Below are 27,079 nucleotides of genomic sequence, written 5' to 3'. Positions count from 1 at the left end.
CATGAGGTAAGAAAAACCAAAAAAACTATTCGGGTTAGTACATTCTAGTAGCATCCATCTTTGTTCTGGTCTCTATATAATCTAATTTGTTCCTTTCTGATATATGTTTTTCTCTCCAGGGTCAAAAGGTATTTGTTTTCTCCTATTTGTAGTGTGATTACTTTAACATGGTTTTGTTTAATGTTGTAGAGTTAGTCGAGAAGGACATTTTGCGAGAGTGTCCACAAGCTGGTGGGGGTGGTGGTGGAAGTTATACTTGCCATGAGGTAAGAAAAACCAAAAAAACTATTCAGTTAGTACATTCAAGTCTGGTTAATCCATAATTATTAAACAGTTTGGAGAAGGATATTTTTCCACAGAATGCCCACAAGGAGGAGGTGGGAGTCGAGCTTGTAGGTGTCATGAGGTGAATATGAGACTCATATCTAGTTTTTTTTTTTTTTTTTACTTAATTTCAGTGTTCATTTTTAACGAAGAAGAAGGCCGTGTGGCAAAGGATTTTCCACAAGGAGGCAGTTGGTGGCAGATTGGTGGCGAATTGGTGGCAGCAAGTGTTACAATGGAAACATCAATTATATCTAAACAAAAATATTTTATATTTTACCCCAAGTCGTCCTTCAGGTAAGCCATTTCTCGAAACTGTATTTTTTGATTTAAAAATATCTATTAGGTTTGCTTTAGGTTACAGGATAAGATGTACCTCAATAAACAACACTCTTCGAAGAAACCGGCCTGCGTTAACTACTACTTCAAAACATTAAAAATTTTGGCTACATAAAACCAACACCTTTTCAGAAAGCTTCAGTTGCAGGTATTCTTGCCAAAAGAAATTTAATTGCTTGTGCTGTCACGGGTTCCGGCAAAACGGTAATCCAATTAATTAACGCTGTGTAATTTTGAAACCTTGATGGCCTCGTACTGACTTGATTCATATGGGTCGGTATGAACTGGGTAAGTTGAAGTAGAAGTAATTTTGAGTGGGCACGCCGGTAATTACGACTACTTAAGGGTCCAATTCCATTTAAGATACTCAACAAACCCTTCGTGATATTCGTTGATTAAGTCATCTAAAATTTAACATTTTTTCATGCAGGCGGCGTACTTGGTATCGGTTTTGAACATATTGTTAGAACAAGGTGTTGCTGGTGCGTCTCATGCCATGGGGCAAAAGCCAGAAGTTGTAATTGTCGCACCCACTGGTGAATTGGCCATTCAAATTCACCGCGAAGCGTGTAAATTCTCCTACAGTTCGGTTTTAGAGTCTGTGATTATATATGGAGGAACTGTCACGAGCCATCAGCGGTCAAATCTTCAAGCTGGGTGCAATATTGTTGTCACGACCGCGGAGCGATTCAACGGTTTTTTTGACCGTGGAGTATTTGACTTCTCGGGGGTCAGGTTTTAAATTTTGGACGAAGCTGATCGAATGCTTGATATGGGTTTCGGTCCCAATATTGAAAAAATTGTCAACCATCCAACGATGCATCCGAAAGTATGTTCTAGATGGCTTTTGAGTATGAGATTCGACTGATGTAATACTATTTGTTTCTCTGTAGGGAATCCGTTGTGTTTGTATGTTTTCGGCTACATACCCAGATGAAGTACAAGCGCTGGCTGCGACGTACATGGAAGACTACATATTCGTCACAATAGGTATTGTCGGTGGCACCAATCCGGATGTTGAACATCTGTTTTTTCAGTGTTCGAAAAAAGATAAGAGAACTAAGCTGATCGAAGTTTTACAAGATCTCGGTGATGCCAAGGCTATCGTTTTTGTCGACAGCAAAAAGACGGCGGATTTCGTCGCTGCATTCTTGTGCAATAGCAACTTACAAGTAAGAATCAAAACTGTTGGAATTGGGCAAAATGTTTTATCTTTAAATGTCTAGTCTACCAGCATCCATGGTGATCGTCTTCAGAGTCAGCGTGAGCAAGCGCTTCGTGACGTCAAAAATGGTAATTGGAATATTCACGTGGCCACTAATGTTGCTGCCCGTGGTTTAGGTAATACTTTATGGGTTCTTCGTTCGTTTTTTACGTATTTGATGTTTCTATTGTTTTTCCTAGATATTGCAGGCGTCAACTATGTCGTAAATTATGACTTACCAACTGATATTGAAGAGTATGTTCATCGTGTTGGACGAACGCGTGGGAAATGTTGGAAAGTCAATAAGGTTCTTTGACGAAGAAAGAGATGGGCCTAACGCTAGAAAGTTTGTGTCTTTGTTAACTAAGGTAAGAACCTACTCCAGTTTCACATCTAATTATATTTCTCTGCCCTTGTGTTCGTAATTAATAATCCTACTTATTCCTTTTAGTCCAACGTCGATGTACCGCCATTCGTGCAAGCTATGGTCCCAGGCGTGAGTGGAATAGGTTACGACTTTAGCGCCCTTTCGACTCAAGGGGGTTTGCTAGTCGAGGTATGCGCCGAGTAAGTTAAGACCTAGGTAGTTTTTATTACTTGTAGATCTAATTTAATCTATTCGCAGTTCGGCGATAAACCTGGATTTGCTGCCTTGCCCACTGAAGTTGAAGAGAGTGGGGATTAACTCAATGTCGTTCACTTGGTTGGCGTATTTTGGAGTAATCCAAAATCAAAATTCGTATCCAAGAACATCTTGGAAAATTTGTTTACGTGTTTATTTTACTAACCCGTATAACGGAATACAGAACAAATTCATTTTTTTAAGGAAACGATTATTGGGAATGTTTGTATTATACTGTCCTTTTTTTAAATTTTTGTTCTTTTTTTAAATTTATCAAATAACTACATAGCTATGAAAATCTCAAACTACATATGTAAGGATAGTTATGGCATATTGGTAGCATGCTATCCTACAGTGCGAAAGGTCTGTGGATCGAATCCCAGTGTGGTTAATATTGCTTTGCGTTGCCGTCCCAGAAAAATTCTGGGACGATGGTGTGGTCGTTCCAAAAATTCTGGGATGCTACAGATCGTCGAAAGGAAAGAATTTTTCGTTTTTTTTTTGCCATTTTTCAATATTTCGACAAATAAGCGTTTCTTGTGAAGAAAAATATGTGTCTGAGTATTGAACACTAGGCCTACGGCTTCTGAAGCCAATGCTCTACCGTTGAGCTATTGCACATTTTGAAATATTACTATTTTTAATACTGAATTTAGGAATACCTGTTGGACTTGGAAAAAAAAAAGCAAGATACTTTTCGTTGCCTGACCATTCACTGGCTCAGATCATCGAAACTTAGACCCAGGCCAAAAACATCAACGCTTAACTTTCTTTGCCTGTACCAATGTTCAGGCAAAGGCTTGGCTGGCTTGGAACATCGAAGCCAGGACCCAGGCCACTTGGCTTTCCCAATACCAATATATAGTTTTTTTTTCTCAGACGAGGGTTTTTCTATGCTACCAGATATTGTACATTAGTGGTAAAGCAAATTCCTCAATTTTTCTCTAGGGTGTTTTTTTTTTTTACAGTGCCGACAGCCATTATTCGTTTCTTCTACCTGCCACTCGCTTTTGACGGCGGTGATGCATGTAACGTCAAAAGAAAAAATCGCGATCACCACAGCTACACAAAACAAACAATACATTTTCAGATTTTTTTTTTATTGTAAAAACAGGGCAAGCTAGCGGAAAAAATTCGCCATTTTTTAACAAGGAGAAACAGCGAACATCAAACATCGACACAAGCACTTCACAATCGAAACAATCTTAGTAAACTGATTTTTAAATAAAAATAGTTTTTTTTTCTACCTTTTCTCTACGGCACGGCTTCGTTTGTTTTCTGGCACAGCCCACTGCTCTCGGATTTCATGATGCTTTTCCTGAGGGAAATCAATTGCAGAGGTTAGTATGTATTTTTACAATATTGTTTATCGAGCGGGGTATCGGGGGAATCAATAATAATTACTTTGCTAACTCAGTTTGCACTGTTATTGATATTATTGTAAAACTCAATATATCCATTCATCAATACTTTCACCACTTTCATGGCTGATGTAAGATCTGGAAAGGTTCCAAGATCCACGTCTTCTGTGAAAGCTAATGCCATCACATCACAAACTGGTTTTGCTTTTAGAGTAATATGTTCCCAACGTTTGCAACAAATGAAGAAAAACGATAAAAAAAATTGTACAGAATCTTGTAGAGAAAGAAAGGCAGATACCTGTGGGAGACAAAGATGTTGATAGCCAGCAAACTAAAACAGAAGGGTCCTTCCTTCCAGAGTAATCCATCAATATTTCTTCTAACATGCCTTATTTTCTCTTTTTCAAAAAGAAGCATGTTAGCATCTGCAACTAGGCAAATGAGCAATCAACACTATTGGTTTTTTGTCTCTTTGCAGCTGTTTAAATTAATGAATAAACATAACACTTTCATCTTTCGGTCACTGTTTCCAACTTATTTTTGTTATTCTAATCATTCTGCAAGAAAATTGCAATATCCTACCAGAATTCCATGCAACCAATTCCCTAACGAATTTCCTAGCGATTCTTGAACTCCACGCCGAAACGCAACTGTATTCCTTAAACAAAATAAACGAAGATGTTACCAAACATTTGCAAACACACATGTATGATGCAACAGCAAAACAGTATGAGACTGCCTCAACATGCTGACATCTGGTAGAAGAGAACTGAAACATTTATCCTACCCTAGATTGCTGGATTTCTATAATGTTCCTGAAAATAAAAACGCACTATAAAATTGAATGTGAATCCTTTGAATACTACGAATGCAACAAAAACCAGTGAAATTATTCAAATGAACGCCACGAAAGTTTGTGCGATACTAAGCTAATCCTGTCAAACAGTCTTGGATTCTTAATTCGATTTTCGAAATGACAAAAAATATACTTTCCGTGAACCGCTATTATTTCCAATTGAAAACAAACTGGTTTTCTGCCATCAGCCTTGAATTCAAATCCAAAATCATTTGTTTTTCTAGCAATCTAGGTTTCTGAAAAAAAAAGGAAATCTGGCTTGTTTATTAATCAGAACTAGACTTTCCCTAGATGGCGACAGATGGCCGTTTTTAGGGCTCGATCCCAGTGCACCAAACGGTTTATTAATGACTGAATCAATAACTAAGTCCGACTTTTGGGAGGCGTGACGTGCGGACACGTGCTGGCTCAAAAACTTTGGCAACAGTCCGTTTCTGGTGATGTCAAAGATTTTACCACAAACCATCAGTTTGGATAAAAAGGCGACAGGCAATTAACATTCCATGCCGTGACTTTCCATTGTGTATTAAATGTCTTCCCAATCGCCAGCCTGCATCATTCAAAACAGTTATAAAATTAATGTAAAAGAAGGTCTTCAATTTACCTTAATTAAACCTTGTTTTAACAATCGTCATGGGGATAAGGATAGGCAGCTTAGACGTCATCAAGAACTCTTGGAAAAAGTGTAGGATGATATGCTTTCATGTAGGTAGGGTCCAAACCATATCCTATATACACAAACAGAATCATCTCATCAGTAAAATATCTAGCACTTGAGTAGGATTGACTTGCCTTGATGAATTTCGGTGCCAAGGTTGGCCATGACCCAGAGGTGACGCTTTAAGGCCAGCTACATTTTCCGAAGTCCTGCTCGCCATATCACTGTAGTCTTTAAGGAATGTTCTGCCTAATATGACAAATGTTTGACTTTAATTAGAAAGCCAAGCTAACTCTGTAGAAATGCATTACCATTTGCAACATCATGATGATGGAGTATACTTGTGCTATCATGCAATAAGAAGCTACATGGCAGTTGCCACAAAGCCTGGATGGCAAAATATATATATTACACCAAAATTTATGGGATTTTAGCGTACCTTTTGCCTGTCAAGCAGTTCCTATTGCATAGGTGTTCGGGAATAACCACGGCTGTACGAACTTTGTGCTACAACTTCAATATGGTTCGTTGTTGTATCTGTTGAGGGCTGTTAATCCCAAAACTGACTCTTGCTCACAATTGGATGAATCTATTAGAAAGATTAGTATTTTAATTGATGTGACATAAAGGATGTCTTCTAAAATTATGGATAAGACAGTACTTATGGCAATCCGTTTTAAACAAAAAAAAAAAAAAAAAAATTGTGATTTTTTTTTTTACGATCCGTAGCCAGCTACCGGTCAGAATCGTTATTACTGGCATGTCAATTTGAGTCCATTGGATCCCATTGTCAGTTAGTCGAGTAGCGTGGGTGGAGAAAAACGCGTGGCTGGAGAAAAATATGTTAAAATGGATAAGATAATAAAAGATAAGGATGGTAAGTACAAAGATTATTACATTAGTTTTCAATTATTAATTATTGTTTTTTGGCTCTAATTATGAACCTGCAGGCTCAATTATTGCAACAGCAGAAAATATTAGGTGACAACAAAACTAAGGATGGTAACACATAATGATTGTATTTGTGTTGTTTTATTCATTTTTGTTTTTTAGTTCAAACTTTGAGTCTACAAGCTCAGTTACTGGGGAAAAAAAAACAAGTTAGAACGGGACACTTTCCAAACAGTGAAGGAGGTTTTTCCAAACTTATCCCTAACTGAACGTGAGGATGAGTTGGCATTAGGCGTAAACAGTCAGGTACCTAAACTTTTCAAATAAGAATGCAAAATAAGCATAGAATTTTAACACACAATGATTTATTGTTTAGTTATTCAGTCCACCATCACACAGTGTGTTAAATTTAAATTCTGTTAGTGCTGCACTAAAAGAATTGTTCGTAATCAGTCCATGCAGCGATGGAACTGAATAATTGTGGGACCATATTTGAGCCAAAAATGGGTATGGTACGGAAACCGAGAAATGGCACAAGTTCAACCTAAAACATGGATTAGGTACTTCCCGGTTCTTTGTCTATCGAAAAAGTATTTTTAATGCTATTATTTTGCATTCACAGAATTTTAGGGGGGGATCAAGTCAAGTCTGGAAGTGTTACAGGATGGAAGAGTCAGCCTGTAGTTGAAAAAACACTGAGAGTGCATTACCGTTAAGGTGTGAGGTAGAGTAATAGAGTGATGCAAATTGTCTAATGAGAAGTACCATCTTGTGTTAATGAATCTGATACAACAGCAATCCTTTATAGTTCTGTCACAGCTAGAAGCCTCAATTATTCTGCTTCTCTGGCTAAAGAACAACTTGTCCTTTACGTTCACAGTGTTGGTGAAACTGGGTACTTAAATGGCCCTAAGATTTTGCTGCCGTTGCAGAGATGAACATCATACATGGACTCTTTAGGTGTGAAAGGAATTTTCTTCAAATAATTTTGAATTTATGACAAAGAATTTCTCTTCCTTTTTGCCAAGCAGGTCTAATCTAAAAATAAAATTTATCCAATTGGAAAGGATTTTCATATACTGGGAACACAACTATCAACAATGCAACTTTCTAGGGGTGCTATTTTATCATTCAAGAGCCTTATACAATGATTTTCATCTGCAATTTGTATGGCCTTTCCCAAGCTTCTGCCAGAAGTTGAATCTATAAGTCATGTAAGTCACATGAGCAACAATTGAGATGCTTAATGGTGTTGTTTTTCTTTTCTCAGCATAGGTTAAAAGTAACATTGGATCTGAAAAGATTCTTGGTTGGGGCAAGACACTGAATAAATTGTAATGATTGAATGGATGACATGACATTTCTGTACTTAATTTGGATTCCCGAGACGGTATTTTATATTTAAAAAATTGAAGTGCATATCTGGGCTCCCTTCCTTTCCGTAGCCCCGTTTCCCCTTGACTCGTAATAAGCCCGTAGGGGGTCATGCCCCTACTGTACGGTATATATAAAAACAACATATACCGAGGTTTGGAGGGCTCTGGCCGGAAAGGGGACGTGGATGTCCGCTTAGTCCGATGATGTGTTCACGGAGAGCTCTGTGGCTACCCACAAATCCGAACTAAAGGTTAATCGCTCCTGTAAAAATGTTCCATATCTTCGGCTCTTCTTCCGGCTTCTCTTAGCCAATCACCGGGTAATCTCCCCGGTGGGTCAACAAGGCAGTGTCTCCCCCTGCCTGGGTTGACGGCAACTTTTGAAAGGGCTATTGTGCCTTTTTAAAGTTGCAAAAATAATTGTAATGTGCAGAGAATTGTCAATAAAATTTTTATTATAAAATATTTTTTGCAAAATTTGTTTATTTCATTGTCTGTGTTAACAGTGTTCACACATTACATTTATCAACTTTTTTTTTTTGCTTTGCTTTATTTGTTTTAGTCACCTTTGATGGTAAGCATTGTTTCCATTGGTTTATCGTTTATCTGTAAGCATTCTATTATTCTCCAGGGAACGAACCCTGGATGTTCGGCATACCGCGCCGATACTCTACTAGTGAGCCATGAATCATATGATGACAAGTTGGCTTTTTTCTAGTCACTTGTGGACTTGCATTTACACTTAGAATAAAACTGAAATGCAATTCTGCAATATACTCTTCTACATTTATTCTACCTTATTTTTACACATCTACTGAGGTTTGAACCCAGGCTAACAGGTATGACAGTTAAAGGCTCTACCACAGAACTATGAATCTTATGCAAGCAATAGAAAGATAAACATATAGTTGTGAAAGACTGCATAAACATCCTAGACGATAACATATGATATGCGATAATAAACTATTTAGATATATCTCGTGGCTCAATGTTAGAGCATCGGCGTTACACGCTGAATGTCTGGGGATCGGTTCCCATACGAGTAAAACAAAATACAAATTACTTCAAAAAATATCCAGATATTACACGTTGTTCCTTGAATCTAAGTTGAACAATTCAAAGAGTGTAATTAATAATAATTGAATACTTGAATACTAGACAATGAAATAAACAAATTTTGCAAAAAATATTTTATAATAAAAATTTTATTGACAATTCTCTGCACATTACAATTATTTTTGCAACTTTAAAAAGGCACAATAGCCCTTTCAAAAGTTGCCGTCAACCCAGGCAGGGGGGGACACTGCCTTGTTGACCCACCGGGGAGATTACCCGGTGATTGGCTAAGAGAAGCCGGAAAAAGAGCTGAAGATTTGGAACATTTTTACAGGAGCGATTAACCTTTAGTTCGGATTTGTGGGTAGCCACGTCGCCCTCCGTGAACACATCATCGGACTAAGCGGACCCCCACGTCCCCTTTCCGGCCAGAGCCCTCCAAACCTCGGTATATTTTGTTTTTATATATACCGTACAGTAGGGGCATGACCCCCTACGGGCTTATTACGAGTCAAGGGGAAACGGGGCTACGGAAAGGAAGGGAGCCCAGATATGCACTTCAATTTTTTAAATATAAAATACCGTCTCGGGAATCCAAATTAAGTATAGAAATGTCATGTCATCCATTCAATCATTACAATTTATTCAGTGTCTTGCCCCAACCAAGAATCTTTTCAGATCCAATGTTACTTTTAACCTATGCTGAGAAAAGAAAAACAACACCATTAAGCATCTCAATTGTTGCTCATGTGACTTACATGACTTATAGATTCAACTTCTGGCAGAAGCTTGGGAAAGGCCATACAAATTGCAGATGAAAATCATTGTATAAGGCTCTTGAATGATAAAATAGCACCCCTAGAAAGTTGCATTGTTGATAGTTGTGTTCCCAGTATGCTGAAAATCCTTTCTTATTGGATAATTTTTTTTTTTTTTTTTGATTAGACATGGTTGGCAAAAAGGAGGAGAAAAGCATCATAAATTCAAAAATTTTTCAAGAAAATTCCTTTCATACCTGAAGAGTCCATGTATGATGTTCATCGCTGCAATGCCAGTGAAGTGAAACATCTTTAGGGCCATTTAAGTACCCAGCTTCACCAACACTCTGAGTGTAAAGGACAAGTTGTTCTTTAGCAAGGGAAGCAGAATTATTTGAGGCTTCTAGCTGTGACAGAACTATAGAGGATTGCTGTTACACAGGATTCATTCACACAAGATGGTACTTCTCATTAGACAATTTGCATACTCTATTACTTTACCTCATACCTTAATGGTAATGCACTTTCAGTGTTTTTCAACTGTAGGCTCACTCTTCCATCCTGTAACACTTCCAGACTTGACTTGATCCCCCACTAAAATTCTGTGAATGCAAAATAATAGCATTAAAAATACTTTTTCAATAGACAAAAAACCGAAAAGTACCTAATTCATGTTTTATGTTGAACTTGTGCTATTTCTGGGTTTCCGTACCACACCCATTTTCAGCCCAAATACGGTCCCACAATTGTTCACTTCCTTCGCTGCATGGACTTATTACTAACAATTCTTTTAGTGCAGCACTAACAGAATTTAACTTTAACACACTGTCAGGTGGTAGACTGAATAACTAAACAATAAATAATTGTTTGTTAAAATTCTGTACTTATTTTGCATTCTTATTTGAAAAGTTTAGGTACCTGACTGTGTTCGCCTAATGCCAACTCATCCTCATGTTCAGTTAGGGATGAGTTTGGAAAAACCTCATTCACTGTTTGGAAACTGTTCCGTTCCAATTTGTTCTTTTCCCCTAGCTGAGCTTGTAGACTCAAAATTTGAGCTACAAAACACAAATGAATAAAAGCAAATAAATAGAATCATTACGTATTAGGCCTTACCATCCTTAGCTTTGCTGTTATCTAATATTTTGTGTTGTTCCAATAATTGGGCCTGCAGCTTCATAATTTGATCTAATAAACAATAATTAATAATTGAAAACCAATATAATAATGTTTATACTTACCATTTTTTTGTTTTATTATCTTATCCATTTTTCAATTGTTCCTCCAGCCACGCGTTGTTCTCCAGCCACGCTACTCAATTAACTGCTAATGGGATACAATTAACTGAAATTGCTTACATGCCTGTAATAACGAAACCGACTGATAGATGGCTACGGGTAGAAAAAAGAGAAAAAAGTGCGATTTTTTTTTTTTTTTCCGCCATTTTTTTTTTTTTTTATGTAAAACGGATTGTCATACCGGCATGTCACAACCTTGTTAACCGATTCATATCGGAACCGAATTGTTAAGCGACAATTATTTAACGCGTTTATGGTTAGAACTAGGGCGGTATCTGATCGCCTTCGAACATCTAACTTTCGCAGCCCTCTGGCGGTGCTTTTTGTAGTTATTCTTGTTACCGGTTCACCTCTCTCATTCAAATGAGTAATTTAAAAGTGGTAAATTTTTCTCCTTGAATGAATTGAACTCGATTCAGCGTTTTGGCCGTTTTTGTACCGATAATTTTACCTCCCAGAAAATCAACAGTTTCCGAAACTTTTTGGTGGAACTTCCTTGTTGTTACTCACAGCTTTGTGTTAAAAACCATTCAGAAAATGAAACGATCACATAGTTCTTTAGAAACGGTTGAACTTGTAAAAGAGGTTGAAAACACGCAGCCGTCTACCTCTGTAGAGGTTTCCAAAAATCAGAAACTTGTGAAGAAGCCCACAGTGGAAGAAGCCATCCATTATGTAGAGGACACACCTTACAACACTTCTTCGACTCATAAGCAGAAAAGGTTAATGTTTCAGTTACTGTTAAATAGTTCTAGATTTAATTACATTTTTACTTTAATATTTTTAGCACGGAAGAACTGATGAGCCAGATGATGGAGAAGGTGTCAAACGAAATTAAAGAAATCAAACAGATTCTGAATGAAATGCAGCATACTCTGAGTAAGTAATAGCTAGACATACATAATTCGTTCTCTCTAAAATCAGCATATTCTTGTTGTTTAGAATCAGTTGTTGCTGTGCTAATGCCTACACAAACTGGAAATGATTCTCCAATTGACGCGGAAAAGAATCAAGCAATATGTTCTGACGGGATTGAGCAAGCAGAAAATACTGATTTAGTATTTGAATATCATACATACCCATTGGAAACTGTGGAGGCATTATATGCAGTTGAGACACTCCTAGCAGTAGATGCCAAATACTTCTCTGACCTTGTAAGTGTTTATTTTTTACATTAAAATTATGCTTGTTAACCTAATTCTTTTCTTAACTAGGTCAACAGCAACCTGTTTAAGTCATTGCCACATTCAACTTTCAAGCTATATACGACAATGATTCTGAAACGGTTATTTAGTAACGAATTGGCTATTCAATTCACAATAAATGGAAATCTAGATTTCCATGCAACAGTTTTACGCTGTTTCGATTCCCTTCGGCTGTATTACGTCATCAAGGGTATGTGTCATCCATTTTAGTGAAATACTTAATCCCTAATTGGTTTTCACGTTTAAAAAGACGCCGTTTTAAAGAATTTTCCTAACGTTGAAGAAAATTTTTTTCGGCGTTGCATAATGTGTTGGATGTTTAAGTGCAAAAAAGAAGTAGTGAAGCACAACGAAGAACAAGTGACAGAAACCCTCATAAACGATAACTGTTAAGTGAATCTAGAAATATACCTTGAACGTTTTATTCTTTACAGGAAATCAAAAAATTCAAAATTTTTGGTTCAATTTTAGATGAATTGTTATATTTTCTTGATTTCCTGCTCAAATTTATAACAAGACAATTCTTTGTATTTTGTTTGATCTCGATATAATGACACGTAATTAAAACAGTAAACGTATTAAAATTAAACTTAAAACCAAATTTTAAAACTGTTTGTTTTGCTTGTTACTTCGTTTCGCGTATTTTTTCTTGCATCTCGACAACCAATTAGCAATACGATCTGCAAAGAATGATTCGTCGGTGTTGGGAAACTTTTTTCTTACTGTTTCTGTAAAACAAGCGAAAGTTACCCAAGTCGATCAAAGAATCACAATTCAACAACTTACTTTTAATGACTTCACATAAATGAAGAGATTTAAAACTATTTTGAGTTACTTTCCCTGTGTAAGTGAACTCAATAGCCAGATCCGAATGCAGCAAGAAATTGAGAATGTTGAATAAGAATTGCTGTGCATCAGGATGAGGTAAAAGTAGCAGCTCGTAATTCATCTACCAACCAATAGCCATATTAAAAATGGTAGATTATCATTAAAGTAAAAAAAAAATGCTTACTAAACGCAAGCCAGCATTTGGTTCTGAAGACAATCCCTCTTCCACCTCTTCCAGTGCATTCATGGTGAACAGTGGATATCTTGGAAGTTGTTTAGATTTGGGGGCATAGTTCCAACAATCACTAAACTCTGCATCGTAGTCTTCGGCACATTCCCTTACACGTGCGGCTTCTTGCATTTCGTTGATCATTCTTCGGTTTTCTCTACTCTCAGCAAACGTTTTCTGCAACATCCAGCTCATCTTACGTGGCGAGCTGTTAAAGGTAATGTTGAACAATAAATAACGTAATAAAAATGCTACGAACAAGTAGTACGAGTCTATGTTTACAATGATTGAAAATTTGCCCATGGAGCCTGTTCTTCATCAGAAAAGTCATCGGCAACGCTATTTCCTTCAAATTTGATTTTTTTATTGGAAATTTTACCAACAACTTGCTGATTTTGTCCTTGAGAATTTTTTCTTTTCTTTCCTATTATAATACATAATTAGTAAATTAATTTTACATATTAAATACGGTAGTATTACCATTCTGGCTAGTAGAAGCTGACGACAGAGATGCCAGTGTATCACGGTGGGTAGATAGTCGTGCAGTGCGTGCCTGCTGCATCTCTTCTCCGACAGACCTAAATAAAAAGACTAAAAATGTGTTTAAATATATTTGCGAGTTGTGATAAGTAGGTGTTTATTTCAAGGATAAAAGAAAAACTAGCAAAATTATGGTAAGATTCAGATTGCATTCGATGGACGTGGATACAGTGACTTTTTCTTTCAACGTAATGTGTAGTGTCTAAAGCATTTGATCAATTTATCGTCAAGCAAATGGTTTATAATATCTTCAAAAGGTAAAAGATTATCATTAATGAACTTACGATTAAATTTCGGCTCTTTTAAGAGCTTTAGTAGGACACCCCTTTTGGTATGACCGTTGAACTAAGACTGAGTTCAAAGTAAAGCTAATGGCTTCCATAATGGCCGACGTCCTTGGAAAAACGTTTCGTCTGCAACTAAAACGTTTATCAAATTGGACACGCATTTTAGGATTTTGAGTATACTTTATTTTCGACAGATAGTTAAATTGTTTAGGTTTTAGTTTTTGTAGCTTTGATGTTTTGATTCCTTCGTTGATTTCAGTTTCGCCCTGCAGTCGTGGACCGTTTTGGATTTATATATGTGGAACATCTACTTGGCCAATCGACCGTTGAAGTCTTGCCGAAAATAATCGCCTAAACGTTTGTAAAGATAAATTTTATTACATTATTTAATGAGCTATTGCTAGATTCTAGTAAAAATATACCCCAACAGAAGCTGAGAAGGAGAAAGGCCAAAATAGTCTCGAAACAGAAAATTGTATTTCGAAAGACGCTATTGAAAGTATATTTTCCAGCATTTTGTTCCACTGCATTTATTTTAACATGGCCAACTAAGCAAGTGGACAACGACGTTCTAGATGTCTATCGGATCCTTAGCGCCCAGAGGAGCCTCGACATCTGTAAAGTTCGGTGAAAATCCATTTGGAACGTCGATGGGTCCTATACGTTCGGTCCATTTTGACAATTAAACGAATGGAGCGTGACGTATGGACGGAGAAAGTTGCCAAAAAATATAGCAGGAGCGTTAACAATTCGTCACTTTGGGTAACTAGAACAATATAATAAGCCATCTTGAATATATATCTATCTTTCAACTTTTATGGTGCCTCGTTGTTACAGATCCATGTCGGGGAAAGCGTCCGTGTTCTTTTCTAAATGACCGAAAAGCTAACACACCATGACCCAGGAAAGACAACGACAGATGTAGGAGAGAGTGCCGCGATATCTTCTTCATTTTAGGTGGCCAAGAGCAACATTTTCTAATATCCTCTGATGTAATACCATTAAGTCAGGTATTAACTACAATATGCCAAATGCAAGGCACAAAATGTCACCAAGAAAGAGAAAAAAATTATCATACGTCCCTTTTTTTCAGAAAAAAAACCCACTACAGTGAGCAAAGAGTGGACGAAGTTTTTCAGGTGAAAATAACAGTGAAACTCGAGTGATTACATACGTGTGTGTGTGTGTACATCTGCTTCCTTTAGTGGTGGAAGACCTATAGCTGCAGGGATATAATATCAGTGCAGCACAGAACAGCCCAATAGGAAAATAGGCGGGTACATCCATCAGAAGACGACAATGCTGCTTTTTTTTTACGATCTCTTCGCCGGGAGAGAAATTTTGAAAAAAACAACACACATTCCTCTGAATGGTCTATAAACGTCGCTGCGGTCTTCTCTTTTCTTCATCAGGTATATAAAGGCACTTTGTTGCTTCCAACTTCAGCACAGTCTCTTTTCCGACTTTGCCTCCTATCGTTTGCAGCTCAAACGTCCTCTTCAACATGAACATCTATTACGTGGTAAATATTCATTCTTGAAATATTTAGAATATCTCATGTTTTGAATTGGAATTTGTATTCAGACGAGTTTGGTCCTTTTGGGTCTTTTGGCCATCTCATTCGCTGACGAAGTGAAACCGTACGGTCCTTACGACAAGTTGGAAGGCTATTTCCAGTACGCTAACGTTCCAGCGGAAGGTGAATATGAATTCGGTTTTAATCGTGGCAATTCCGATCATCACGTGTCACGTCATGAACAATACAAAGACGGCAACTTCCGCACAAAGGTATACATTTAATCCAATTATTTTTATTCAAACGATTTCTAAATGCTTTATTTGATTTTTTGATGTCATTAAATCATAGGTCAAGTGGGCCGACGCTTATGAGGGTCATGGCGAACATGCTTGGGATTACAACCATGGCGGCTACAAGGGCGATTACAAGCCGGACTACAAGCCGGACTACAAGCCGGACTACAAGCCGGACTACAAGCCGGACTACAAGCCCGACTACAAGCCCGACTACAAGCCCGACTACAAGCCCGACTACAAGCCCGACTACAAGCCCGACTACAAGCCCGACTACAAGCCCGACTACAAGCCCGACTACAAGCCCGACTACAAGCCCGACTACAAGCCCGACTACAAGCCCGACTACAAGCCCGACTACAAGCCCGACTACAAGCCCGACTACAAGCCACAATACCAACCCGAGTATAAGCCGGAATACGAGGCGGACTACAAGCCAGATTACAAACCCGAATACAAACCCAGCTACAAGCCAGAATACAAGCCCGAGTACGAACCCGAATACAAGCCGGAATACCAAGCTGATTACAAGCCGGAATACCAAGCTGATTACAAGCCCGATTACAAGCCAGAGTACAAGCCGGAATACAAGCCGGAATACAAGCCGGAATACAAGCCCAGCTATGAAACTTCGTACCAACAGACAGCATACAAATCCCCGGCAGCCTACGATGTCCCTGTCTACAAGCCCACTGCCTACAAGTCGACAGGATACGAACGTATTTACCGTGGCGCTTTCAGGCCTTAAATAACAGTAGAATTTTTCTAATTGATCGAATTACGTGCTGAAAAAATTCTATCTATTTTATTTTATTGTTCGGTTCGCTAGTTAGTGTATAGTTGCTCAGAATACACACATCTATTTTTGTTGCAGTGCAGCAAACGCTAAAACACATGCAAACAATTTACGTCTGTTTATTGAATTGGAGAAGAAAACCATGTCAACATTGGGCGTTTTTCGCGACATGATTGAAACCTTTTACTTTACACTGCAGTTACAGTTTGTTGCTGATTGCCCAAGTTGAATTATTCGGTTCGTTAGATATAAAAATTTATTACATCGCATTCATAAAAAACCTCGTTTCCGTATGGATCTGGGGGTAGCTCACGGTGATCTTATAGTTTTATTGTTTTACGATTGCAATCCAATTCTAGTGATGTAAAAAAATAAATCTTGACGATAACCAAAGGCAAATTGTAAAACGTATGGATTTAACAAGTAGGAACTAAAATTTGAAAAACTTATGCGTAGTTTAGCAACATGCACCCAAAATGACCTCATAACAACATCCTTTCTGCTGTGCTGTATCTTTTTAAAAGTGGACCACGCCAAATTTTCTTCCATTTTGCTAAAAAGAAGTAGCAACAATACAGAGTGGGTTTTTTCGCGTATCCAATTTTAGAAAGGGATGATTACGTAGAGGTACATAGTAGTCGAGTTTCAACCACAAGCCACTAAACTAATGGCTGGGAAACAAGGACTTTCATTTGATGTTTCACAGTTGGGCAAGCAAATCATTATTTATTACCATTCTCGAGTGAAAAAAAAAAAATTTAGCTCACCAGACAGCAAAAATACGGCAGTCGGAGAACTTGTGTCTGAGAGGTCAGAAACATCTGTTATCTTAATCTTTGTCGTCAACCAGCGGCAGCTTTCTCTTTTTCCCCCCAATTATACGACGGTGGTTAGAGGCTTAGCATCTTCATCATTCCTATTGTGGAATCAATCCATAAATAAAGTTGTCTGCTTCGGGCATCTGGAAAGGCGTCTAACCCAAATAACTCCGACGGGCTTCACTGCCTACGAGAAATCAACGAAAGTAAATTAGGTGAGTGTGATTTATTTCGTAAAACAAGCGAAAGCTTGGAAAGCAAATAGCAAGAAAATTCCAATGATTAACGCCTTCAGATGTGAAATAAAATTGATTCCAAGAAACATTGGTCGAGGGCTCTGCCGCCATGTCTTTGTCCACAAATGGAAAGCTAAGATTGAATAAAAAAAGAAATAAACCACAAATAATTACGAAAGTGAGTTTCAATATTCTTTCAAGTTATGTTTTATACTGCCCAGCAAATGAAAAGAAATGTTAAAAAATTTAAACTCACGGTACAAAAGCCAACAATCACGCGATAATCCAACATTTCAATCGCTCCTCAGAGGGTTATGGCCTGAAACTTGCGTAGACATCTAGCGGTTGTGAAACCGAACAACACTGAAACATCACTACTCAAATTTAATGGAATCGCAGTGCACTGCCGAACGTGAACTTGGTGACCAGTGGGCGTGATTCGAAAGCCATCCAAGTATCGTAAACTATAGCAAATTGTACCAAATCATGATTCATGTGAAAAAATAGCGCTCTAGTCATAGAAGTGCCTTTTAGTACTGAATCTTTGTTTGACTTTTAAAGCAACGAGTTCATATAATGTGCAACTTTTCCAACAAAGTATCTCATCTATTTAACAAGAATTGTTAACTGTGATCCAACAAACTGTAAGTACCACTGTAAATAAGTGGAACTTGATTAGGACTCAGAAAAACGTGCAACTGAAAATGGATTCCAACTGTTCATCTGCTCTTTACTGGTATGTTCTTTGCCGTCCGCATCCTATTTCATCTTGCCAAATTTCAGCTTCTAAAAATAAATTTGCTAATTTAATTTCCATGAAATTTCAGTAATTGTGTAAATATGAAGTAAAAAAACTGTAGGTCCTTTTCACTGCATTTTTCGCTATTATTAACCCCTCGCCCCCTAAAATTAGGCAGGGTTGTCTAAAACAAAAGAAGTTATATCTTTTACTTTGGCGCCAAAAATAAAAAAAAATTAGTGTATAGTCGTAGAAAAGCATAATAAAAGAATAGCACACAAAAGAAACATACAGTGTGAAATGCTTACAGTCATGGGTGTGTAGAAACGCATCCACATACGCAGACGTGGTGTAGCTGTGAGTTTGGCGGGACGAAGGACAACGCCATCAGTCACATGCCTGACGTTGTAGCATTCGCATGTATTTTTTAATCCTGTTCTTCCTAGTGCAATTCACTATAAATATTGAAACTTGATTTAAACAAAAAACACTGAAATGTTTCAAATGTGCTGGACTGATTGTTCGTGTTGGCGTCTAATTGGCATCAAACTCTATTTAATTTTGATTGTCATCAACTGTAAGTATGATATTTTACCTAAACGTTTTGATAGTTTATCTGTTATTCTTGAATAGCGTGATGTATTCGAATCTAAAAAACGTAATCAAGTTAACTGGAGGGAAACATTAGTAAATGATTGCCAATGCAAGTTCATCAAGGCCTCATTGTTGGTTGATGAAGAGAAGAATAGATGGCAAAATGAGACACGGTTCCTCTTTGTTGTTTCTTTTCCCTCTGATTATCTAACACACTCCCCTACAGCGTAGACCTATAGATAATCACGTTGAGGTTTCTTCTTTTTTTGTCTCTTGATTGTCTTTCTTTTATATTCCACTGTAATGACGTGGATTCCCCACTAGAAGTCGACGAGAAACAATTTAGAGAACTCGTATTGTCAAAAAAAAACGGAAATTCATTTTCTTTAAAGCAAAATGTTTGAATGTTTGTGCTGTCCAATAAGAACAGCTGACAGATCTTTTCGACAATTTTGCAATAGATGCGGAGATCACAGTACAAATCTCGTCTGTTTTCTTTTATAGTCCATATGCAAATCCTTTTATTCTTTTCGGCTGTATCAAGGCTATAAAGATACCAAGACTAGCAATACATCAATTATTCACTTCTCCGTATGGGATATTGCCGTAAAGTGCGCAATCGATTTTTTTCATATGAATAAATCAGGAAATTCAGGTCGGTCCGCAAAATCTTTTCTTGTTGGCCCTTTTTTTTGTTGTATAAAATCAAATGGAATAAGGTTCTTTTTCCCTTACATCTTTTGTTAGAACACGCTTCACTTCAAATTGCAGGGTAATAATAGCCGAAAAGGATCTTCAAAGTTAAAGTCGTGCAGACACTTTGAATAAACGATGACAATAGCGTGTATTTTATCAAGTACATTGTTATTTTTTATTTTTGTTTGCACCTTCTATTCTAGTCTTGGCTGTGGATGGACTCAAGTTGCTTCAAGTGTCTATTCCGCCATTGAAATTGACGGGACAAACAGCTCGACTTGCTTGTCAATACGACCTCGAAGGAGACACGCTTTACTCTATTAAATGGTGAGTTATTATTTTTATTTGTTAATGCTAAGCAAAGTGAAATTTTTAATAAAAGATTATTTTTGAAAGGTATAAAGGTGGGCGTGAGTTTTTCCGTTACGTTCAACGTGACCAGCCACCGATGCAAGTGTTTCCAGTTGAAGGCGTCAAAGTGGACGTGAGTTTATTTAATATTAAATTTTATGTATAAGTAATATGTTTAAAATCAAATTGAATAGCGTACCAGTTTTTAAGGGCATTTTAGATTATTCTGGCAAACCGTAACTAAGTGATTTTCTATTCATTGGAACACAAAGAACGAAAAATGGGGGATGCAGCTGTAAAGATGAGCCATTTCTAAAGGGGCATTGATTAATACGCTTAAACACGTGACGACTATTAGTAAGAGTAGTTCTAAAAAAATATTTAATTTTTATTCAATTTTTCTTGATGCAGAAAAGCCAATCGGACCAGTTCCAAGTCACCCTGGTTCATTTAACTATTTCATCGACAGGTAAGTTGAATGATAGACACAAGTAAACATTACCTACAATGTCGGTATCATTTGCAGGTCGTTACAAATGCGAAGTATCAGTTGATGCCCCATCATTCCAGACGTCCTTCAACACTGTCGAAATGAATGTTGTCGGTAAGAATATTTCACATTATGAATAATCACATATTTATACAGTGCAACCCAAGTTTGTTGACATAACTCTAAGGTTAACCAAACATTATACACTACGGCTATTTCGTTCTGTAAATAGACGTATGGATTAAGTGATGCGCTTTCTCTACACGGATATTTTGCTATAAAGGATTGACAATTAGTCGTCCGGAAACATTTGCGTCTGGCTACCGACTGATATGACGTCACGCGTCGATTTGTCGTTGAAAGGACATTTGTTCAACTGTACAAAAAAAGGGGAGGTATATAATTAATAATAGAGACGCAAGGGGGAGACAGAGATGATCCTCTTTTAATGCAAATCCATCAAGCGAGTGAAGGGGGGATTCGTCACAGAAATGCACAAAAGGCTTTTTGCTCCACCTCGATCCATTTTAAGCGAAACATTCGTTTGATGTAATAGTTGAATGTCTCTAAGAAAGATAAATAATATGTAGAATAATTGGCGTATGTCTACAATGTCAAGTGGGCGATACGTAATGCTCAACTCAGGGCACACAGCCTGTGGACAAGAGGCTACAGGAATGTCAAGTAGATGCGGCTAAAAACAAAATTCTTTGTTTTGAGCAACAATAAACATGTGTTACATGATTATTCTTTTATCTGTTCGCATTGTAATGATGTTACATGGCGATGTGTAGTAGTAGCCCTGCGGCCGGGGAGTTATACTTACCAACGCAACTCAATTATCCATCCTATTGTCATCCGTCTCGTCTGCAGTGCCCAACTTTTCTTTTGTATCGACTTTTATTTTTGGGTTTGTTTTCCTAATCTTTTTACGAGAAAGGGAATAAATATAACCGAAGTGAATCATTCACGTATTTTCTGCGCAATGTCCAAAAATGCATTTAAGAAAATTAATTTATTGTTTAAATTTGTTGAAGCTTTACCAGAATTCGGACCTCGGATCAACACCAAGGGTTTTTTCTCGTTCGATTCCAACGTGACACTCGGCAATTCTGCTTACAGAATATTAAAAAGTGATGATAACTATCATCGATCGTATCATTTGTATTATTCACGGCAATCCAACGCTCGTGATAATGACGAAATTCAAATCAATTGCACGTCGAGTCGTTCAAAACCAGCAGCCGAACTTCATTGGTACGTCAATGGTTTCAAGGTCTGTAACTACAAAATAAACAAAAAAATTTTTCACAATATTAATTGTTTTTTGAAATTTATGTGAGATAGGTGAAGGGGGAGCACATGATTGAATATGCCCCATTTATTGACGACAAGGCAAGTAATTCTAGCACGTTATTGGAAACGTCTATACTGGGACTCAGATGGAAATGGATGATAGCGGCGTCTAATGATAATCACCAAGAAATGGATGCTGTAATTACTTTCAATTGTACGGCAGCCGTTGGCTCTGTTTACTGGAGCTCGACAGCGTTAACGCTCAGTCCCGAGACGGGGGTCGGTGCCAAATCACGACCAATGTTGATGTATCACGGGAGCCATCTATCCTCAAATGCAATTTCTGTTACTTCAATCACATGGCCAGTAGCTTTTCTTTATGGTATCTTTCTTGTCTTTTCATCTTTCTGCAGGCACTATGGCTAGATTATAAAATTAATTCCATCAGTTAGCAATTAGTTATTTTTTTATTGTTGTAAATATAGTTTTTTACCTGAATTTGGCCAAAATCCAGATGGTAGCCAAGTAAAAAATGTGTTCTTTTCTTGCCATTTTGGTTATTGTTCAAAGTCTCTGTGTACGTTCCTATTATGTTAACGTATTCCCTACTCAGCATCTCATTTTAATGCCTATGTATTGTTGAAACTTTCGACTTACCGATGAGAATTGTTCTCCATTTTCATACCTCTGATCTAGTCACGTGTTCTGTACAGAGGGTACAATTCTGCTCTTTGCTCGTACAGCATTTTCATTTGTCTTCTACCCTAACCTGAAGAAAAAAAGTAAAAGTTCTTTTTTTTACTCGAAGTAAAATACATCCTCTTTGTTATGCTTAGAAAATCAAAAGTTAAATTTCGATAAATTTTATTTGTGAAAGAGAAAATGACAACGTCTATATCGTGGTCGCCCAAGTTCAGATTCGAACTAGGAGGTCCTCATCACGACATGTGTGCTGTAAAAAACTTTATATTTATACATCCAGTGTTTCTCAAAAACTTCACACATCTATTATTGAATTTGAGAATTTGTATCCATTCTTCACTTGAAAAGTGCATGTAAGTAATTATTTAAAGACTAATTTTTGAGTAATTATCAAAATTCAAAAGTTCTTTCATCATCGAAGGAAGCATAAGTTTATGAATGCCCTGGTTGATAAAACCATCTAAATGTTCCATCTTATATTCTTGGACATGCATTTCTTGCTTTTACTTGCTTATACCTTAATTATATATATACATTCATTACTTTTTGCTGTTTTTAGGTAAAAAAAAAAGGGGGGCTACAAAATGAACAATCAGATGGGACTTGAAATTTTAAGTTCGATTCTTCAAAGAATATCACACCCAAATTTGATGCTGTGAAAAACTGATGCCAGTTTTTATGGCATCAAGGCTAAAGACAGTCAGAGGTTTGGTGCTGAAAGGCTACCACAAAAATGCAGCAACTAAACAAAGGCCACAGTCTCAGTCAAGTCGATATGGATTCTTTGGAAAGAATTCATCATACAGTAAGTTGTTTTTCTTAGAAAATATAAATCAAAATAAAGCCTACAGCAAATTTACAACTAAAGGAAATATTAGAGAATCCGGCTTCCACTTCCATCAGGGATAAAACAAGTTACAACAGAGGAGGCTTGGTCTACATCCGTCTATGCGGATGGAGATGAACGCGCTGAAAGTTCATAGCAAATACAACGATGTCATTTGGCTGTTGGGGAAAAGCAAATGACCAGATCAGTACTCGTCTACTGATAAAGAATGGCCCATCTCCCATCACGAAACTTCGTACATCAATTGACTGTCCATAGCCGAGGAAGGATATACAGATTGAGCAAATGGAAATTTCAAGCATAGATTTGGCATAAATTCGATTCGCGAATTTAACCTTGCCTTATTAAATGCAGCAACAAAGAAGCAATCGAATGGAAAAATCTGCAGGTTAGTTATTTAGTATCGTATCAATCCCAAGATTTCGTTACTCATCAAATTGCATTTCCATTACACTTGTACATTTTGTGAGTTATTCTTTTTTTTTTTCTATTTCATTAATAAAGTAGGCAAGGTGATCGCACCAGCACAGGTGAAGTAACTGTCCATCCGGAGAAATCACGTTCCTACCCTTCAACACGAGTGGGAGATCTTGGTTGTCACTACCAATGATGACAAGTCTTTCCTTTAAACGACACCTGGCGTTTATGCATTGTTATTTAAACGGAATTTGAAATGCATTCCACAACGTGGACACTCGGCTGTCCTGGAGGTCTGTGAAGTCGATTTGGATATCATCGAGTCTGTACCGCCAAACAGGTTCGAATATGTTAAATTAGGAATTCAAAATTTTTATTTACATATATTACCAACGCTTAAGTTACAAAATTCATCCATTAATTTTTCATGCCTTTAAAAACAATTTCTGCTATATTAATTTTAGATCACTCAAATTTTTGAGACGGTGATGATGAAAGTTAAACGGGCAGCGTTCGAATTACAAAATAGTTATAAATATTAACGATCTGCGTTACAGCCCCAAAGATTGTTTTAATATTTAAACAAAAAGGTGATAGTATCCATCCTACTATAAAATTTATTTATTGAATCGCGAAAGACATCAACGACACTGTAAAAAACAAAATTTATTTCATTTAAACTTTAGTTTCAAGGTCTCCAGCCAAAGCTTTCTCTTTCAGATGACTTCTAGACGGCTGCTGTTGTGGTACTTGATGCAACATCCCAGCTTGTTGTGGTTGTTGTTGACGTTGGTGTCCCGGAAAATGTCTGTTGTGACCTTCAGCTCTTCTCCGCTCAAGTTCACGCGCCATTGCGGATCGGTAAGCTTCGTAGTTCATGACGATCGTCTCCAATTCCTGTTTGTAGAGTCGTTTAAGAACGTTGTCGTAGCAGTCGAGTTCCGGCAGCCGGAAAAGCTCCCAACGCAACTTGTGATCGTGTTCAGGTGCTGCACGAGAATAGAACTGGAGCCAATATGGAATCTCTTCGTAAAGGTATGGATTGGCCGGCACCAACACTTGTGGTGGTGCATGAAATTCAGTGTGGCGAGGGGCTGGAGGCATTGGTCTCGACGGCCGCATTTGCGCATCCGCCAAAGATGAGGACCCTGACGTAATGTAACGAGGTGCACAAGGATGTTCATATTGGGCGTGGCGAGTCGTGTGATTTACGTAATAAATGCCAAACTCGCTCGATTCAACTCGTTCCCAACCTAGAAATTATGATTCAATTAGAATTCAAAGGATCAAATTTAGAATGAGTACCAGTGGGTAAGCCTTCCTTCTCCAACGGATGAGACCAATGCGTTGTCTGCGTGTTATGATCAATGTAGTACTTTCGTCCACGTAAGGTGTAATCTATGGACCAACCAGGTGGTAAGGGAAATTCTTCTGAGCCACTATCTTGACTCGTATTGGTCGATGTCGTTGGTACCGCTGCAGCACCTGTTGCTCCTGCATTCGTTGATTTACTTAGGTTCTGATAGACAGGATTTTCTTGTTGTTGGGAGCTGCTGTTACTGGCCAGAGACGATTGTGATGCGCTAACGCTACTAGAAAGTAAAAGAGGGATGTTGGCATAGGTAGGTGAATGTTGTTGGTGAATTTGTTGCTGCTGCTGTTGATGCTGTTGGACACTAAGCCTTAATTGGGCCAACTGTTGTTGCAGCACCAACAATTGCTGTTGCTGTTCACGTGCCGAAGCCGACAGGTAAAGAGGATAAATGTGTTGCTGTTGTTGTTGTTCAGCTGCCTGCATAGAGCTCAACTGTAATTGTCAAAATAAGGAAATTTCTTAGCTCATTTTGTTGTGGAAAACAAAGAAATGTGAGATTCATTCGTTTGCCAGCCACACCATGGAGAGAGAAATAAGTGCACCAGCAGACAAGACTAAGAAACAATAAAACAAAAAGCTAAATTAGGAAAGCCATACCTGGGAGTCGGGATCAACCAGAACGAGTTTCAGTGGATTGGCCGGGGGATTTTGTGATGGGTGGCATAAAGGAGAGTTGGCAACAGGTGGAAACTGCTCAGACCCTGGTTTCATCAGAACATGACCCTCAAGGCCCAGACCTCTTGCCAGAGAAAGCGAGTCACTCTCAGATACCTCGGCGTAATCAGCGTAGGCCTCGTCAAAGGAGGCAGACTAATTGGGGGGCAAAAGCCGTGCAACACAAACAAGGATTTGAACATTCACTCAAGCTAAGTGCCAATGCAAGCAAACATGCCAAATGACGAATCACCATTATACAAACATATTTTAAAGCTACCTACCAAATGACTTTGCTGCTGCTGCTGCTGCTGCTGCTCAGCCTTGACTTCGCTGGCAGGTATGTACCTCCCTTCGTAACCAGTCTGGATCTGCTGCTTGCCACCGTGCTTGATGTTGGACACCACTTCCAGGCTCTGGGTGGAACCGCTCAGCTTCTTGGCTGCCTGAGACTTGCTCTTCAGAGCGTCGACGGTCCTCGTCGAGGTCCAAACATTGATGACTGTTATACATTTTTCGCTAGTTAGTTGACATAGACTAAAATTTGCATTAAGTGGAATGGTATTTTTACTTGGTACATCTGAAGGCGCCTCTTTCTTCAAGTATTTCCCTGTTGTTGTTCCATTAGAGTTCCAAGTTTTTGGATCTTTTTTCTTCGTTAACATTTTCCTTGTGATCTGATAAACTTTGAAACGGCTGAATTAAACACATACACACTTGATGGGGTTTTCAGTTGAAACCCTGCCGGAGGTGAACAAAACAAAACTTTGAACGCATTCCGACGTCAGAGGGCTACCTGTCTTGAAAGCAAGTAGACCTTAATCACCTTATTTTTTGGTCAACATTTTAAAAATCGTATACCGATTAAAATCAATTTTTGTAATTTTTTTAATTCTCCTAAATTTACAAGTTCAAGAATCAAGTTTTTAAAATTTAAATAAGTAATAAAGGTTACATTAAATAATGAGGCCAACATCTGTCAGCTGATTTCCATTACCATCGTCTGTTGTGGAAAGTCGAACAAAATTGTCCCAAAGTTGGATGATATTCAAGAATTATTTGTCAGTATCTTTGAAATGGCATTTTTCATATTCCGGCCCATTAAAAAACCCTTTCAATGATATTAGTAATGAAGATGACGAATTTGGTGATTTCACAAGTGCTGTCACGTATCCAGCAATCGGTATAACACTTTACGCTCTACAAACATTTTCATGAGAGTTTAGCATTCCTTTCTTTTATATAGGAAGTTGCAATGGGGAAGCTGGGTTTCAGGTTTCATTGCCTGTGCAGGTCCATTCTCTGAACAAGATACAATCTAATAGTGTCTTTTTCAACCCAATTCCTGATAGTGACAATGATGATGAATTTGGTGATTTTTGTGGTCCCAGTGTGGACCATACTCTTCGAGTTATCAACGGTTG

At 37.9% G+C, this 27,079-nt stretch overlaps 5 protein-coding genes and 1 pseudogene across 7 annotated transcripts; 4 read left to right on the top strand and 2 right to left on the bottom strand.

Moving 5' to 3' along the window:
- Positions 1 to 167: 167 nt before the first annotated feature.
- LOC132087756 (ATP-dependent RNA helicase vasa-like) lies at positions 168 to 2,621 on the top strand (annotated as a pseudogene).
- An 8,659-nt stretch (positions 2,622 to 11,280) lies between these two features.
- On the top strand, positions 11,281 to 12,194 carry LOC130698265 (uncharacterized). The gene is made up of 4 exons (XM_057521007.2): positions 11,281 to 11,465; positions 11,531 to 11,622; positions 11,686 to 11,897; positions 11,958 to 12,194. Exons 1-4 carry the CDS (start codon positions 11,281 to 11,283, stop codon positions 12,156 to 12,158), a joined length of 690 nt encoding a protein of 229 aa, XP_057376990.2. The 3' UTR covers positions 12,159 to 12,194.
- Positions 12,195 to 12,478: 284 nt separating this feature from the next.
- Positions 12,479 to 13,897, bottom strand: LOC130698291 (uncharacterized). Of its 2 annotated transcripts, none has more exons than XM_057521030.1 (6): positions 13,830 to 13,897; positions 13,486 to 13,596; positions 13,288 to 13,429; positions 12,961 to 13,213; positions 12,735 to 12,897; positions 12,479 to 12,676 (listed from the first exon to the last, which is right to left on the bottom strand). In XM_057521030.1, the coding sequence occupies exons 2-6, from the start codon at positions 13,565 to 13,567 to the stop codon at positions 12,552 to 12,554; spliced, it is 765 nt and encodes a 254-aa protein (XP_057377013.1). In that variant the 5' UTR covers positions 13,568 to 13,596; positions 13,830 to 13,897; the 3' UTR covers positions 12,479 to 12,551. The 2 variants fall into 2 exon arrangements, with proteins under 2 accessions (XP_057377013.1, XP_057377014.1); XM_057521031.2 differs by having other exon boundaries at positions 13,486 to 13,583; positions 13,830 to 13,889.
- A 1,297-nt stretch (positions 13,898 to 15,194) lies between these two features.
- LOC130698290 (adhesive plaque matrix protein-like) lies at positions 15,195 to 16,539 on the top strand. Its single transcript, XM_057521029.1, has 3 exons — positions 15,195 to 15,354; positions 15,417 to 15,620; positions 15,700 to 16,539. Exons 1-3 carry the CDS (start codon positions 15,337 to 15,339, stop codon positions 16,390 to 16,392), a joined length of 915 nt encoding a protein of 304 aa, XP_057377012.1. The 5' UTR covers positions 15,195 to 15,336; the 3' UTR covers positions 16,393 to 16,539.
- Positions 16,540 to 18,693: 2,154 nt separating this feature from the next.
- Positions 18,694 to 22,107, top strand: LOC130698289 (uncharacterized). The gene is made up of 7 exons (XM_057521028.2): positions 18,694 to 18,810; positions 19,727 to 19,850; positions 19,920 to 20,007; positions 20,286 to 20,343; positions 20,401 to 20,478; positions 21,402 to 21,640; positions 21,712 to 22,107. Exons 1-7 carry the CDS (start codon positions 18,729 to 18,731, stop codon positions 22,084 to 22,086), a joined length of 1,044 nt encoding a protein of 347 aa, XP_057377011.1. The 5' UTR covers positions 18,694 to 18,728; the 3' UTR covers positions 22,087 to 22,107.
- A 2,121-nt stretch (positions 22,108 to 24,228) lies between these two features.
- On the bottom strand, positions 24,229 to 26,434 carry LOC130698288 (protein salvador homolog 1-like). 2 transcript variants are annotated; one of them, XM_057521027.2, is made up of 5 exons: positions 26,227 to 26,434; positions 25,940 to 26,157; positions 25,599 to 25,811; positions 24,932 to 25,433; positions 24,229 to 24,879 (listed from the first exon to the last, which is right to left on the bottom strand). In XM_057521027.2, exons 1-5 carry the CDS (start codon positions 26,318 to 26,320, stop codon positions 24,302 to 24,304), a joined length of 1,605 nt encoding a protein of 534 aa, XP_057377010.1. In that variant the 5' UTR covers positions 26,321 to 26,434; the 3' UTR covers positions 24,229 to 24,301. The 2 variants fall into 2 exon arrangements, with proteins under 2 accessions (XP_057377010.1, XP_059353639.1); XM_059497656.1 differs by lacking the exon at positions 25,599 to 25,811 and having other exon boundaries at positions 26,227 to 26,433.
- Positions 26,435 to 27,079: the final 645 nt, after the last annotated feature.

The sequence above is a fragment of the Daphnia carinata genome, chromosome 2 (genome assembly GCF_022539665.2).
Source record: "Daphnia carinata strain CSIRO-1 chromosome 2, CSIRO_AGI_Dcar_HiC_V3, whole genome shotgun sequence".
Lineage (NCBI taxonomy): Eukaryota > Metazoa > Arthropoda > Branchiopoda > Diplostraca > Daphniidae > Daphnia > Daphnia carinata.
This window is presented reverse-complemented; position numbering and strand designations above follow the sequence as displayed.

What these genes read in the sequence shown, in the direction of transcription:
- LOC130698265 (XM_057521007.2), top strand. Translation starts at nt 11,281, where the DNA reads ATGAAACGATCACATAGTTCTTTAGAAACGGTTGAACTTGTAAAAGAG. An exon ending in TGAAATGCAGCATACTCTGA is followed by an intron (nt 11,623 to 11,685) that starts GTAAGTAATAGC and finishes CTTGTTGTTTAG; the next exon opens with AATCAGTTGTTGCTGTGCTA. An exon ending in CCAAATACTTCTCTGACCTT is followed by an intron (nt 11,898 to 11,957) that starts GTAAGTGTTTAT and finishes TTTCTTAACTAG; the next exon opens with GTCAACAGCAACCTGTTTAA.
- LOC130698291 (XM_057521030.1), bottom strand. Translation starts at nt 13,567, where the DNA reads ATGCAGCAGGCACGCACTGCACGACTATCTACCCACCGTGATACACTG. An exon ending in CAAATGCTGGCTTGCGTTTA is followed by an intron (nt 12,898 to 12,960) that starts GTAAGCATTTTT and finishes ATTGGTTGGTAG; the next exon opens with ATGAATTACGAGCTGCTACT. An exon ending in TTTATGTGAAGTCATTAAAA is followed by an intron (nt 12,677 to 12,734) that starts GTAAGTTGTTGA and finishes CTTGTTTTACAG; the next exon opens with AAACAGTAAGAAAAAAGTTT.
- LOC130698290 (XM_057521029.1), top strand. An exon ending in ACGGCAACTTCCGCACAAAG is followed by an intron (nt 15,621 to 15,699) that starts GTATACATTTAA and finishes ATTAAATCATAG; the next exon opens with GTCAAGTGGGCCGACGCTTA.
- LOC130698289 (XM_057521028.2), top strand. Translation starts at nt 18,729, where the DNA reads ATGTTTCAAATGTGCTGGACTGATTGTTCGTGTTGGCGTCTAATTGGC. An exon ending in AATTTTGATTGTCATCAACT is followed by an intron (nt 18,811 to 19,726) that starts GTAAGTATGATA and finishes CTTCTATTCTAG; the next exon opens with TCTTGGCTGTGGATGGACTC. An exon ending in TTGAAGGCGTCAAAGTGGAC is followed by an intron (nt 20,008 to 20,285) that starts GTGAGTTTATTT and finishes TTCTTGATGCAG; the next exon opens with AAAAGCCAATCGGACCAGTT.
- LOC130698288 (XM_057521027.2), bottom strand. Translation starts at nt 26,320, where the DNA reads ATGTTAACGAAGAAAAAAGATCCAAAAACTTGGAACTCTAATGGAACA. An exon ending in AGCAGCAGCAAAGTCATTTG is followed by an intron (nt 25,812 to 25,939) that starts GTAGGTAGCTTT and finishes CCCCCCAATTAG; the next exon opens with TCTGCCTCCTTTGACGAGGC. An exon ending in GAAGGAAGGCTTACCCACTG is followed by an intron (nt 24,880 to 24,931) that starts GTACTCATTCTA and finishes CATAATTTCTAG; the next exon opens with GTTGGGAACGAGTTGAATCG.